Source organism: Loxodonta africana, chromosome 16, assembly GCF_030014295.1.
Source record: "Loxodonta africana isolate mLoxAfr1 chromosome 16, mLoxAfr1.hap2, whole genome shotgun sequence".
Classification (NCBI taxonomy): domain Eukaryota; kingdom Metazoa; phylum Chordata; class Mammalia; order Proboscidea; family Elephantidae; genus Loxodonta; species Loxodonta africana.
The window spans coordinates 40,199,341-40,214,034 of NC_087357.1; the positions used below are offsets into that span (position 1 = coordinate 40,199,341).

General features: G+C 32.8%; 1 protein-coding gene across 1 annotated transcript in view; it reads right to left on the bottom strand.

Annotated features, from left to right (window-relative positions):
* Positions 1-14,694, bottom strand: part of HELLS (helicase, lymphoid specific) — a 44,567-nt gene that overhangs the window by 13,259 nt on the left and 16,614 nt on the right. Inside the window, exons 5-12 of the mRNA XM_003409225.4 lie at positions 13,520-13,556; positions 13,363-13,427; positions 11,600-11,641; positions 7,846-8,073; positions 7,272-7,454; positions 6,514-6,657; positions 4,039-4,235; positions 2,190-2,286 (exon numbers count right to left, since the gene is read on the bottom strand). Of these exons, the coding sequence (XP_003409273.1) occupies positions 2,190-2,286; positions 4,039-4,235; positions 6,514-6,657; positions 7,272-7,454; positions 7,846-8,073; positions 11,600-11,641; positions 13,363-13,427; positions 13,520-13,556 (993 nt within the window). The remainder of the gene's footprint in view (positions 1-2,189; positions 2,287-4,038; positions 4,236-6,513; positions 6,658-7,271; positions 7,455-7,845; positions 8,074-11,599; positions 11,642-13,362; positions 13,428-13,519; positions 13,557-14,694) is intronic.

The window sequence follows — 14,694 nt, forward strand, 5'->3', positions numbered from 1 at the left end:
TTATATACAAATTGTTCAAGTGACACTGGTTACATTTTTTACAATGTGTCAACATTCTCATTGTTTCTGTTCTGACTGTTTTGTTCGTTTCCAGTAATTGCTTCCTTGTCCCTTACCTTCTCATCTTTGCTTTAGAGTAACTGTTGACCTTTTGGTCTCATACAGATGATTTTTTTAAAGGCATAAAGTACTGACAGGTGATATTTTTTAATTTTACGAGCCAATCTGTTATTTAGCTAGCCTCTAGGTGACTTCTGGGGATAGTTTCAGTTCAAGGTTTAAAGAATATCTCAGGGAGACAGTCTCAGGGAGTCCTCTAGTCTTAACTGCTCCAGTAAGTCTGGACTTTTTAAGAATTTGAGTTCTGTTTCACATTTTGTTTCCATTCTATCCAAATCCATCTATTGTGGCCCTCATTAGAATGGTCAGCAGTGGTAGCCAGGGACCATTTAGTTCTTCCAGTCTCAGGGTAAACGAGGTTGTGGTTCAAGTGGATGATCAGTCCTGCAGACTAGCTTCTTCTCTGAGCCTTTGGTTTCCTTCTTTCTCTTTCGTTCCAATCAAGTACACCAACAGTTGTGTCTTATAATTAAGTTTTTTATATACAGAAACTTAATATTAAAGTCCTCACTTTGTTATACTAAGCAGACAGAAATACCAATGACGATGATAATGATATGCCATGCCAAAACATATCTCATCTTCTGCACACGTGGGGTCATCGTAAGTCAAAATTGATTCAAGGGCAACTAACAACAACTATTAGCACATGGAAGCTTTAAAACTTCCACACATACATATACATACACACACAAGAGACCATAAACAAAGTTTACCTAAAAAAGTAGGGAGGGGAAAGTATATTTGCAACAGAAGGACCAATGATCTCTCTTTAATATGCAGTCATTAGAAATCATTAAGACACATATTAAAGGACTTCAAATCACCAAAGTTGGTATCAATGTTAGGCAAACAAGTATTTCTATACATTCTCTGTGGAAGTATATATTACGTAAATCCTATTAGAGGGCAATTTCACTATATGAACTAAAAGCCTGCATTTTCAAAAACCTGTGACGCAGAAATTCTTTTCTAAAGAAATAACTAGAAATGGGCAAAGACATGGTTATAGCTATAGATACTACAACTTTGTTAATAGTGGAAAATTTTTAAACAGCAAGAGATAGATAAAATTAATTACAATATGGTAACACAATGAAATATGAAACAACTATTAAAAACTGATGAGTTACACCTATATGTATTGAGGAAAGCTGATTTTGATATATTAATGTCTTTTTAAGAAGACTACTTTGAAGAATAGTTTCATTTAAAAAACAGTTTCCCTCACAAGAAACATGTTATGTGTTTATATAGACAGAAAAGAGCCTAGGAGGGCATATAATAAAACATCACCATTAGTATATACTGCTAGGGAGTACGATTTGGGAGAAGGGATATTATTTTTACCTTCTACTTCTATGCTACTTAACATTTTTATCATTAGTATATACAAACTTAAAAATCAGAAAAAATTATAAAGATTTTGAGTAAAACTGTCAAAGCACAATGGAAAAGCTTTTGAGGCCTACATACAAAAATGCCTAAGTGACTCTGAAAGACTGTTTGTCTAATGTAAAGCTGGAGCCCTGGTGGCGAGGTGGTTAAGAGCTTAGCTATTAACTAAAAGGTCAGCAGTTCAAATCCACCAGCCACTCCTTGGAAACCCTATGGCGCAGTTCTACACTGTCCTTTAGGGTCGGAAACGACTTGATAGCAATGGGTAAAGTAAAGCTAGGTAGGATAAGGCGGGGATTGCAGAGTGAAGAATGTAAGAAATAATTGATTAGACATGGGCCATGCAAGGAAGTAAATTATACAATAAGTATTCTTGTCAAACATTGCATAAAAACCACATTTTCATTTTTTGGCTTGTAAACATAACAGTAACCATACAGAAGAAAATGGATATACATGACTGAAGAGGGTAAAGTCTGGATAAGCACTAATGTTCTGCCATAAAGCCATGGGATCTCTAGGAGTAGGGGAGGGACAGGAGAATCAGTTAAATTTGGGGCACTCATTTTTCAAATCTCTACTGCAAAGGGGTTGGATAGATGATCTCTTAAGGTTCCTTTTTCATTCTATAAGCCTATATAGTGAGAAGAAGAATAAGAAAAAGTCAAAACCTGGTGCAGCATATGCAATACGTTCTGTTCTCTTTCTTTAGCAATAATATCCTCAGCAGTTTCAGAAAGGCTAGTGATATCAAACCAAGACTCAAAGCTGGAAAAGAAAAAAAGATTACAAGTTAACCTACCACATAATTTCAATTATATTGACATGGCACATGTTTTACATTTTTAATTTTATATTGATCTGTATATTATGAAGCATGGATACTGCTGTACCTAATCCTTAGACTCAATCCATTAACTGAATTTTATATGAATTTAAAAGAACACATTTAAACAGCGTATATTTTTTGAACCAACGATCAAGAATTCTGACCTTAAAAGGGGCATTTTTCTCATTCAGAAATATATTAACATAGTCTTACAATAGTACAAAAAAAAAAATCAAAGAAACATTACAGTAGATATTTTATGTAACATTTTAATAAAATTATAGAAAATGAGAACTGTCTCCAAAAAATATGGTCTGTCTCTATAGATATAAATATGACTCAGTACACAAATATTTTTTAAAAAAATATTAAAAAAAAAAAATTCAACATACACATAGCTAGATAAAAACATCTATATAAGCCCAATGTAAGAAAAACCATTAAAATGAGCATTAAATATAATCATGCAGAACACAGTCTAAATGAAACCAAAAACCAAACCCACTGCTGATACCAACTCATGGTGACCCCATGTCAGACAGAATAGCACTGTGCTCCATAGGGTTTTCAGTGGATGATTTCTCAGAAGTAGATATCCAGGCCTTTCTTCCAAGGTGCCTCTGAGTAGACTCATACTGCCAACCTTTCGGTTAATAGCCAATCACATTAACCTTTTGTACCACCCCTTAACTCCTAGTCTATACAACACTATATTGTCAGCAAATCCAATTGCAAAAAATGCTAACAAAATTTATGGCGGTAGTTAGACCAGATACTCCCAAATTTGTGCATCACGTTCACGTAAATCATATTTTTAAAAATTCAGATTCCCAGTTCCTACCTTGAAATTCTAACTCCTTAGGTCTGGGATAGGACCTGGATATTTTGTCCTTTAATAAAATCTCCCACAGTGACAATAAATAAGGCAGCCTGGCCTGAGCCAGCATCTGGGAACCAGAGTTGGAATACATTCTCGAGATAAGGCATTAAAAGTTATTTTCTAATATCCGATTAGCTTTCTTCCTTCACTGATGCCAAAACAAGTCAATTCTTTTGACCTCCTGATTTTGTGATAATTTTTCCATCTTAATTATGGAACTTCTGCTAAGATTATCTCCTCTTCCCTTCTGAGCAAATTATTTCTGAAAATCTTTTTTTGCTCGTTTGTTTTATGATACAAGATTCAAACACAGTTTCTATTACAAAAAGAAAACTACACTGAAACCTTGGTATTAATTTTGGTCCTGGTACTAACTAGTTACATATTATAACAAGTCTAACTAGTTACATATTATAACAAGTCTAGTGAGATATGGTACACATTTGGCCTATCAACCTGGTTAGTTTTATGAGGATAAAATAAGAAAAATCCCGAAAGTGTTTTGCAATGTTAAGAAAACAAAACAAAAAGCCTTATAAAGTATTTTCTGAGCTAGCATTCAACAGTTTTCCTTTAATTAATCAATGCAAATAAAAACTTAATACTTCTCTGAGCTGATATAATTTGTTTCAAAAGTAGAACATATATACCACAAGAACTTGCCAAAAATCTATCACTTTAATTCATCTACCTAGAAGACAGGAATTAATTTATAACTAAAAGAAAGTTGTTTTTTTTTTTTTTGTTGAAAAGAAACTTTCTGAGAAAGTCAGAAAAACAGAGAAAACAGTGAAGTAACTGGCTTACCTACCTTTTCAAGTCATCAAATACATCTGGCAACAAAAAGTTTAGCAATGACCAAAGTTCTGATAAATTGTTTTGCAAGGGAGTACCAGTCAAAAGAAGTTTGTTATCAGCATTGAATCGTTTTAACTCCCTGATAAGACGACACTTCATGTTCTTAATCCTGTGTCCTTCATCTACTATTAAGTATTTCCAATAGCAATGCTAGAAAATGAATTGAGGGAAGAATTTAAACATAATGACCTCAAAATTTTGCCTCAAGACAATTTTAAAAATAAAACTTCTATCTTTTATTAGGGTTGGATGTTTAATTTTAGAAAACATTACAGAATCTGTTGAGATGATTATTTTCCTTTGATCCATCAATGAGAAAAAGTAATAGATTTCCTGTAACTGAGTTATACTAGTGTTCCTGAAACAGACCTTACTAGCTCATGAAATATTTGGAGTCCACCTATATTTACGATTTCTCCGTTCACATGTTTTAGTCAAAGAGGTCTGTAGCTTTCCTTGCTAGTGCTTTGTCAAGTTTTGATAGAATTGAAAGCTTTCATTAGTTCCAAATGTTCTGAAACATTAAATAGCATTAGAATTTTCATTCTTGAAGGCTAAATCTGAGATTGACACTCCTTTTAAACTGATAACTTTCTCATTTTCTTACACAGTTATATGTTTGTTTACGTTTTCCCTTTCTTCTGAAGCTGCTTTTAGGATATATATTTTCATAGAAGGCCATCATTTATTTTCATGAAGTTGTCATGAAAATTATTTTAATTTCTCCTTTGAATATCTGCTTTCTCTCTTTACCTTGATCAGACAAGCTTAATAGTTTATTTTGTTGTGTAAAAATACAGAAACATGTAATATTTCTGAAAATAAAAACACCAAACTGGCAATAATAGGTACATATCCCTGGATAATGGCATCAGCAAATCGGAGGAAAGTATAAAAGGGCATATTTTGCATTTTACTTTATACAGTCTTATGCAGAATGTTTTTTTTTTTTAAATAATATGCATGACATCTATTATTAAAAAAAAAATTTGGAAGCAACTTATTTTTCTGGCAATATGGCAAGCCAAAAACCTGAGTCATCTCTCACTACAAGACACTTACCTAGACATGTCAGAAAAAAATTTTAAATATTCTTTATAAATAAGTGAAAGAAGAGAGAAAAACCTAGGAAACAGAAATGATGATGAATCTGAAAAACAAATTATTTAGGTGGGCTCAGATATTTTTGCTGTCACGCAAAAACAGGAGCCCTGCACCCCCACGCCCATCACTCTCTAAAGCTAAGATCCTCAAAATGATAATATAAACTCAATGAAAAGGAAGACTAGAAAAATCTAGCCAAAGGCAAGTGGAACTGACAAGGAAGCTTATCTGTTTCAATACTGGCTGGGTGAGGAGAGCAAAATAACTGAGAAGTTCTTTGTATATTATTGAGTGGAAAACTGGAGTTACCAAAAAGAATGTATACTATGATCCTGTGTATAAATTATACCTATGTATTATTAGGAGTTATTTCTCATAGGTAGAATTACAGGTGCTTTTTAATCTTTCTGTTTACTACTTTTTTTATAATCAGTGTACTTTTACTGTAAAGAAATGGTTTTAATACTTTTGAATGCTATACATATTCACAAATTCTTTGTTAATCTCCTAAATTAAGATTTCTCCAAATCATATTCCAAACTTCTGCTAGGACACAAGTAAAATATGACAAATACTGGTGATTATGCAAGCCACATTTATTCTACTTGTGGCCTGTGTGTTTTGATTTTATATTGAACCCATTATTTTCCCAGTTTCACTCAAGCAGGAAAAACCATAGAAGACTGCACTCAGCAGGGAAGGTCATCATAATGTCAGCTAAAGGAAAAACGAAGCAGTAAAGAACTCTGTGTAATAGGTGGAGCAGTGAGGAAGAAATTCAAAACATCAATAAAGGAACTGAAAGAAGAAATGAAAGAAGAGTCAATTTTCCTATTATAATTTGGGAATTAATAAATAGCTACAACATCAAGAAAAATGTGCATATGGAAACATTACCCCATAGCTCTATAAGCTAGAGTCTTAAAATACTTGTCTTCAAATATTCTATCCTTATTGAGTAACAATAAATAAAAAGGATAGGTAAATTTCATTACTCAGGGTACATGTCAAAGACATATCTGTAATAAATTCCCAGATTAGGCATAATACAAAATTATATTAGGGTCATGGGTTAAAGTACCATAATATAAGCTCAATGACAAGGAAGGCTTTAATTTTATTGTTAGAGACGACAGCCTTCACCTCAATCTTTCTGTAAATATAGGCCTCCAGTCACCAGAGGAATATGCAGCATACAATCCTATCCCATCAGAAGAAAAAAAAAAATTAAACAAATGCTGTTGGATAGTGAGAAGTAGAATGAATTAAGAAAAATATGATTTATAGATTAGATTACAAAGAAACCAATGAAGACCATTTGTACCTGTAATGCATTTCGGTCTCTCATAGCTATCTCAAAAGATGTGATTACCACAGGATGAATCTGCAGTGTCCCCTTCAGTTTGTAAATATTTTTTACCAATCTTCTACGTTCCTGCTGGGTTCCATGATATAACATAGTAGGAATCTAAAAGATTTGATGTTAATTTATAACAAATTTTAGAACAGAATATAAACTATTTGAAAAAAAAAAAATAGGTCATTTTCTGACAAAACAAGATAAATAACCTAAATCTTATTTCTATTTTTCTATAATAAAATGAGTCAAGCAATTCTAACAAATCATAGAATGAATCAGAGAAAACAAAGAAAAAAGCCATAAAAACAAAACAAATCACAATTAAGGAGAGGCAGATGGAGATGCTACTTCTGAAATATCATTTACTTCTCATAAGGTAAGGATGTGGATAACACAAATGTGTACAGGGGAAAAAAACACTGTAAAAGAATAAACAGAATTTTTTTTACGTTCCACCTATGTCTGTCTCATGTGAATCAAATTATCCACACGTACCGAAAATCACCTAGGTACATTTTTGGCAATATGTCTCAGGTTAGCAGTGCCTATTCTTCTACATATACTTAAAGTAGGGTATTGCTCAGATTGAAAGTTAAGTCATATAAGATGCAGTACTTAATCAAAAATCAGTATAATTACAGGAGGAGATCTATAATTTAATTCCAACAAAAGAGAGTAAAATGTGAAATGATAATATATTTTAACACAAGAAAATGTCTTACTTCTGGTGTAAATCTTTTGAATTCAGCCATCCAATTAGGAAGTGTAGACAAAGGGCCACAGACAAGAAAAGGTCCAGGTACTCCTCTCTGGATCATCAATGCAATTGTAGCAATACACTGAACTGTCTTTCCCAATCCCATTTCGTCAGCTAAAATGCCATTAATACCATTTTCCCAAAGCATCTGGACAAAACAATATACACTGCATTTAAACTTTAATAAAAACACTTATTGAATTAGCAATGGTTTATTTCTTCTTTTTAAAAATCATACCCAAAGATAAAAATTATGACAGAATGGCATATTCATACATTCCTGGTAACAAGATAAGTTCTAACACTTGTGGAAAATCCTTTACCAAAGCCATAACAATGTTAGTAGCCCTTAACAAGATAATTTTTCACCTTTAAAAATTTACTCTGAGTAAAGAAATCAGAAATAAAAGGTATTTACATACAAGTGTTTGTTTTATATATAATAGTGAAACATGGAAAGAATAAATAAAGTCATGGCATATCACATTACTAGACTATTATAGAAATGAACTAATATATTTAAAACAACAATTCATTACCCTCAGCCATTCCATGCCTTCTACTTGGTACCACCGCATTACTCCTCCTGTGAAGTGCTTTGGTTGTTGAAAGGGTACTGGCTGTCCATTACATTTCCGAACTGGGTCATAAAATAATTTAGTATTCTGTCTAACAGTTTGAGACAACCTGTCTTTAATTATACTATTCGAATCTTTATTTTTCTGAAGATCTTCTACACAGAGATTAGTAGAAGAGGAGCTTTCATCCTATAAAAAGAAAGCTTAATTAGAAGTTTGGTACATAATGTAGTGCCCCCAAACCACCCTAATTTATCAGAAAGTGTAACTACTAATCAAAATTTACCCAGTCCTATAACCGTTAAGGAAACCCTGGTGGCCTAGTAGTTAAGTGCTATGGCTGCTAACCAAAGGGTCGGCAGTTCAAATCCGCCAGGCGCTCCTTGGAAACTCTATGGGGGCAGTTCTACTCTGTCCTATAAGGTCGCTATGAGTCAGAATCGACTCAATGGCACTGGTTTTGGTTTTTTTTTTTATAATCATTAAGTATGGAAAAATAATATCATATAGTGAATAAAACTCTAGAGACAGTTACCTCTATTACTTTACAAAAGAAAAGCTATTAAAATTTTTTCTTTCTGAGAATAACTCTTACAGATTAAGACCATCACCAGGCAGACACTTTTGGTAAGACCTTTACAATTGCCTCTGCTTTCCAACTACTCAACTCCTAAAATGTGCTATCCCAGAATTTATTAATTATTTCCTTGGCTCACATCTCAATTTCAATAGATAATGTCCATGGAAAAAAAGAAAAAATATATACTTTCATCTAAGAATTACTTTCACTACAGGGAAAGGGGCACGGTTAAAAATGATCCTAGAACAACCAGATATTTAAGTGGAAAAAAGATGAACTTTGAGCCCTATCATCCCCTACGTAAAAAAATGCACGATGAACCACAGACTTGAACATAAAATCTAGAACCATAAAACTTTTAGAAGAAAACAGAATATCTTCATAACTTTGGGACAAAGAATTCTTATACAAGACACAAAAAGCATTAACCATAAAAGAAAAAAAAATTATAAACTAAAGTATTAAAAAACTTAAAACTTCTGCTTATTACAAATTATCATTAAGGACAAATACTGTATGATTTCATTTATATGAAATATCTTGATTAGGCAAATGCATAGAGACAAAAGCTTATTAGTAACTCAGAAAGTAGGGGGAGGAGAAAGAAAAGCTAGTGCTGAAGAGATACTGAGTTTCTGTTTGGGGTGATGTTAACCTTTTGGAAATGGATAGGCAGCACAATATAAAAACCAAAAAATACCAAAACCTGTGGCCATCAAGTCAATTCCAACTCATAGACACCCTATAAGGCAGAGTAGAACTGCCTCACAGAGTTTCCAAGGAGCGCCTAGTGGCTTAAAACTGCCGACCTTTTGGTTAGCAGCCGTTAGCACTTAACCACTATGTAACCAGGGTTTCCAGCACAATACAGTGAATGTAATTAAAGTCACTAAACTGTAAATTTTTTATATTATATATCTTATCATAATACAATAAAAAATATATATCACTAAGTAAACGAATATGCAAGCCAGAGAAAATATGGTATAAAAAGCTGACAAGAAGCTTTTATCCAGATTATACAGAGAACTCATATATATCAATAATGGAAAAACTCAATAAATAAAATGGGCAAAAAGATACAGATATTTTACAATAAAGTATACAGCCGTGAAGAATATGAAATTATGCTCAATTTCATTAGTAATTAAGAAAATTAAAACTAGAATAAGATACCAATGACTAAAATTAAAAAGACTGACAACAGTCAGCTGGTGAGAGAATAAAATGGTGCCATCACTTTGGAAAAAGATCTACACTTTCTTATAGAGTTAAACATACATCTACCATAAACCAAAAAAACCAAACCTAGTGCCGTCGAGTCGATTCCAACTCATAGCGACCCTATAGGACAGAGTAGAACTGCCCCATAGAGTTTCCAAGGAGCACCTGGAGGATTCGAACTGCCAACCCTTTGGTTAGCAGCTGTAGCACTTAACCACTACGCCGCCAGGGTTTCCACTACGCCACCAGGGTTTCCAATATGATCCACCAATTCCTAGATACATATACCCAAGAAACATGAAAACATATCCACACGAAAGACTTGTACATAAAGGTTCACAGCAGCCTTACACATGACAGCCATAAACTGGAAACAATCCAAATGCCCATCAATATATGAATTAAAACATTCATTCAATGGAATACTACTCAGCAATGAAAAAGAACAAAAGACTAACACACCCAACAACATACATGAATACCAGACATTATGTTTAGTAAAAAGAAAGAGGAAATAAAAGAATACATACAATACTTCATTTGTACGAAGGTATAAAACAGGCAAAACCAATTCACCATAGAAGTCAGAAAGCAATTGCCTCTGGATGTGGGAGTGAAGAAATGACTGAAAAGGGGTAAAAGCGGCCCTTCAAAAATGGACATGTTCTATACTTTGAATTGGATGGTGGTTACACCGGTGTATACATTTGTCAAAATGAACATTTAAGAATTGTGCATTAATAATATGTAGACTCTGTTGCCATTGAAGTCGATTCCGACTCACAGCAACCCTACAGGATACAGTAGAACTGCCCATCCCGTAGGGCTTCCAAGGAGTGGCTAGTGGATTCGAACTGCCAACTTTTTGGTTAGCAGTCAAGCTCTAAACCACTGTGCCACCAGAGCTCAAATAATACGTAAAGTATACCTCAATTAAAAAAATTTTTTTAATGGAACAAAGAAAAAATAATGGCTAACATTTTTTCAATGAAAAGCCTCCAACATTCAAAGCATGAAATAAAAAGGATAAAGAGAGTTTCTAAGAGCTTTGCAAATACAGAGAAATCTTAATTATCTGATATAAACATGGGACAAACTAAAAGTGAATCCTCTTAAAATGAGTCCAAAATTTCATAGTAAATAGTGGTGGATTAGACTGAGACTATCTTTTAAAACACAACGAGATATTCTAAAAATAAGCTTGCTTAATCTTCTATTTTATATAACATAATTAGGTTATAAACATAACCATGAACTAATTCTTATACTGCACAAGGAATGAAAATCAAGGCACTGTTATGGCATAAATTTTAGACAAAATTATGATAGCCAAATAGAGTATCTCTCATTTTATAATCATGCCATCAGTGTTCCCAAGGACCTATTATATTAATCTTTGATATATAAATTAATTCTTGAAGTTCATATCTACTACTGAATTTTTTGTGTAATAATTTCTTTTGCTTCCCTTTTTAATTGTAGGGGCATGAATAGTGAATACTCACTCAGATAACAAGAAAACCTCTCTGCACAAAATGGAAAAAAAGAAAATCAAAACTTCTCAGACAGAACCAAAGAAAATGTATTAGAAGGCCAGGAACATGATTAAAGCATCCCTCACAGATGTCTCAGTTTATATAAGCACATGGTTACAGACACCTGCATCATTCCTACACTCACAAGGAAGGACCTACACATTAATATGTCTACATGAAGGTACATGCAATAAAACTCAAAAAATCCATACATAAGAAAGCATATTAGGATAAGGAAGAAGTAAATAGACAAGTTTAAAAGAAAAAGGCAAATAAACGGTGCAAAAAATGTACACTGGTGAGTAAAAGAAAAGGGACTATTGATCAGGGAAGCAAATTCAATGTCTAAATTTAATTTCTATAATAAATCTCTTACCTCATTCTCCTTTTTATTTTTTTTGGCCACAGACAAAATTTCCTGTTGAGAAAACAAACAAAAAGTTATATATAGTTTCATTCATTTATTTATTTAACATACATTTATTCTGTTGTTTTTATGCCAGAAAATGGGGATAAGACTCAAGGTAATTATAATACAGAGGTCTCAAACTACAGGTTCTTAGGCAAAATCAAGTCTGTAGACACTTCCTTAGCTAACAGCCTTTTATAAAATTCATAATTAGTTGGGAACACTTAAATATTGAGGTGTTCCCATAAATAACGTGGATTTCCCAGCCTTAAAAAAAAAAATCAAAGTTTATCTGACTAGATTAAGTCCAAATTCACACATGGCAACAATCCTTAGGTACTACAGGGGTCAACAAACTACAGCCAATGGGCCAAATCCAGCTGGTAGCCTACTTTTGTAAATAAAGTTTAATTGGCACAAAATCAGGCTCACTTTGCTTGTCTATGGCCACTCTCAGGCAAGAGCAGCATAGTTCAGGATTAAATAGTTGTGATAGAGACCATATGATCTGCAAAGCTGAAAACATTTACTATCTGGCCCTTTACAAAAAAGTTTGCCATCCCCTGCTCTAGGGTCAAGTTGTGATTTATCTTTTACTAGGTTAAGTTTAATCATTTTGGATAACAATTTAGGAATAAATCACAATATATAAAAACAACACTATCTACGAAGTATTCTTGCTAAAAATTAAACTTCAATCACACCAGACCTCTAGATCTAAGTATCAGTTTACAGGAAACACAGGAGCAGAGAAATCATGGGAATGCAATAAGTAAACTTTAGAATGTGATAAATTATAGTGAATCTTCGGTAAATAACTTGCAGCAGGAACAAAAAGAGATGAAGGAATGTATAGACTTCAAGGAGACCTGAGAGACATATTAGCCAAATGCGCCTTCTTTGGATCCTGATTTGAACAAACTGTTAATAAAAAAAAAAGGAGCCACCGGAAAATCTGACATTAAGGAATTATCAATTTTTAGAAAGTGTGTTAATTGTATGGTGGGTAGTTTTTTTTAAAATGGTTCTTATTTGTTAGTGATGCATACAGAAATATTTACAATGTAATGAAACGACACTGGGATCTTCCTCAAAGTAATTTGATGAATAGAAAATAACAAGAATGGAAAAGAGTTGAAAATTGCTAAAGCTGGACATGGGATCATTCAATATACTAGCCTCTTTACATTTGTTTATGTTTGAAATCTTCTGTAAGAAAAAGAGGGCCTAAATATATATCTTCTTACAGAAGATTTCACACATATACATACATACACCAAAATGTTAACAGGTAGAGATCTACGTGGGTCTCCAAAGCTTATGACTGAGGTTTTGTGCTAGATATGGATTTGGAAATTCATAGAATCTACTTCAAGTTCCATTCTCGATAGCTATATCATGGCTGATTTAAAATAATACTCTCAAAATTAATTATATTCATACACAAATGAAAACAATGTAAATATTTGCAACAGGCTGAACAGCCACATAACAGCAATCCTTACAGCTTTAAGACTATTTAAAACTCACACTAGGTAGGTGACACTGAGTTTCTGTTAAAGGTAATAGAAAAATTCAGGATTGGTAATAGTTGAACAACATGATGAATGTATTTAATATCACTGAACTGTACATGTGAACACTACTGAAATGGCATATTTACCACAAAAAAAGAAGAAAAGGTTTTATTCAACACCAAATCTTATATGCCCTCCCCCTTTTATTTTTACCTCTTTTGACATGACTTCTGAAATATTGTATGACTCATCTTCTCTTCCTCTTTTCTTTCTCATGACTATAAAAAATATGCATACCTTTATTTCTGATACAGCAATTAAAGCAGAAATATAAACATGCAGCCATCAAAACAAGAAAAAAGAAATTTACCTGGATTTTCTTCACTTGAATCAACTGCATTTTTACCCTACGAAATAAGGACTTAGAATATTACTTTTTCTAAGGACTTTGTATTATTACATATTAAAAGGCATTGATTAACTTGAGAGAAGTAAATGGTCCATTGCAGTTGAACCACATTCACAATTCTTCACTGTTATTTACCTACATATAACCTTTTTCTGTAATTCCTTACTATAACCCAAACGCCCTACTTTCCTCAAAATTTTTTTCCACTTAGAAGAGAAATTTCAAAATTAAACACATAGATGGCAGTTTTATTTTGAAATTACTAAGCATATCTTCTGTAAGTGCATTTATGCTGAGGAATATTCAACATGTATGGTACAGAATGCATACTCATTTTTAATAAAATTTATAAGCTCAATACGAATGTAAGTAGAAATAAAAAAATGTAAAAAAATTAGTGAGGTGGATAAGGGAAAGGAAAAGAAAAAATGTTAAAAAACAAAGTTTCAAAGTGAAAACTGGATGAATACTATCTCAAGAATAGGTAGACAAGTATGAGAAGTCAAAATGGCAATGAAATAAAAAGGGTAAATAAAAATTTAAGATAAAACTTAGAGGATTAAAAAAATATCAAAATGGACTGGTGAGATAGAGTACCCAGAATTTAATGGCTGGCATCTTTAGAACAGAATAAAAACAAATCCTAATATAAAAACTTAGCTGGGATAAAGTGAAGGATGCATTAAGTTAACAGGATAAAGAGTAGGAGTAAATGGCTAAGCCAGTAAAATTATCTTATAAATAAATATGTTCTTCAAAAACCCAAGATAAGTCCCTAAAATTGGCAGTGAGTCAAAGGATATCAGTTTTTAATAAAGAACTTTACAGTTTCTCTTGTAACAAAACCAATTATCAGGTACCTTAATACCATCACTAAATCAGCCTAAGAATCAAGTACCTGGACTTAATAGATTTTAGTATACTTATCCTGATGAAATCAAATCAAGATATACCCTACACACTGTCTCTTGGCATTCTGACATTTACCAATAAAAGCAGTTTGTGCAGAAGCTGCTTATGGGCTCTGTAACTAAGAAGGCTCCTGGGTTCAAATCCTCAAGCTACTATTTATAAGCTATGTGACCTTCAGCAAGTTATTTTTTTGTCTCCTTGCATAAACCCCTTTATATGCAACA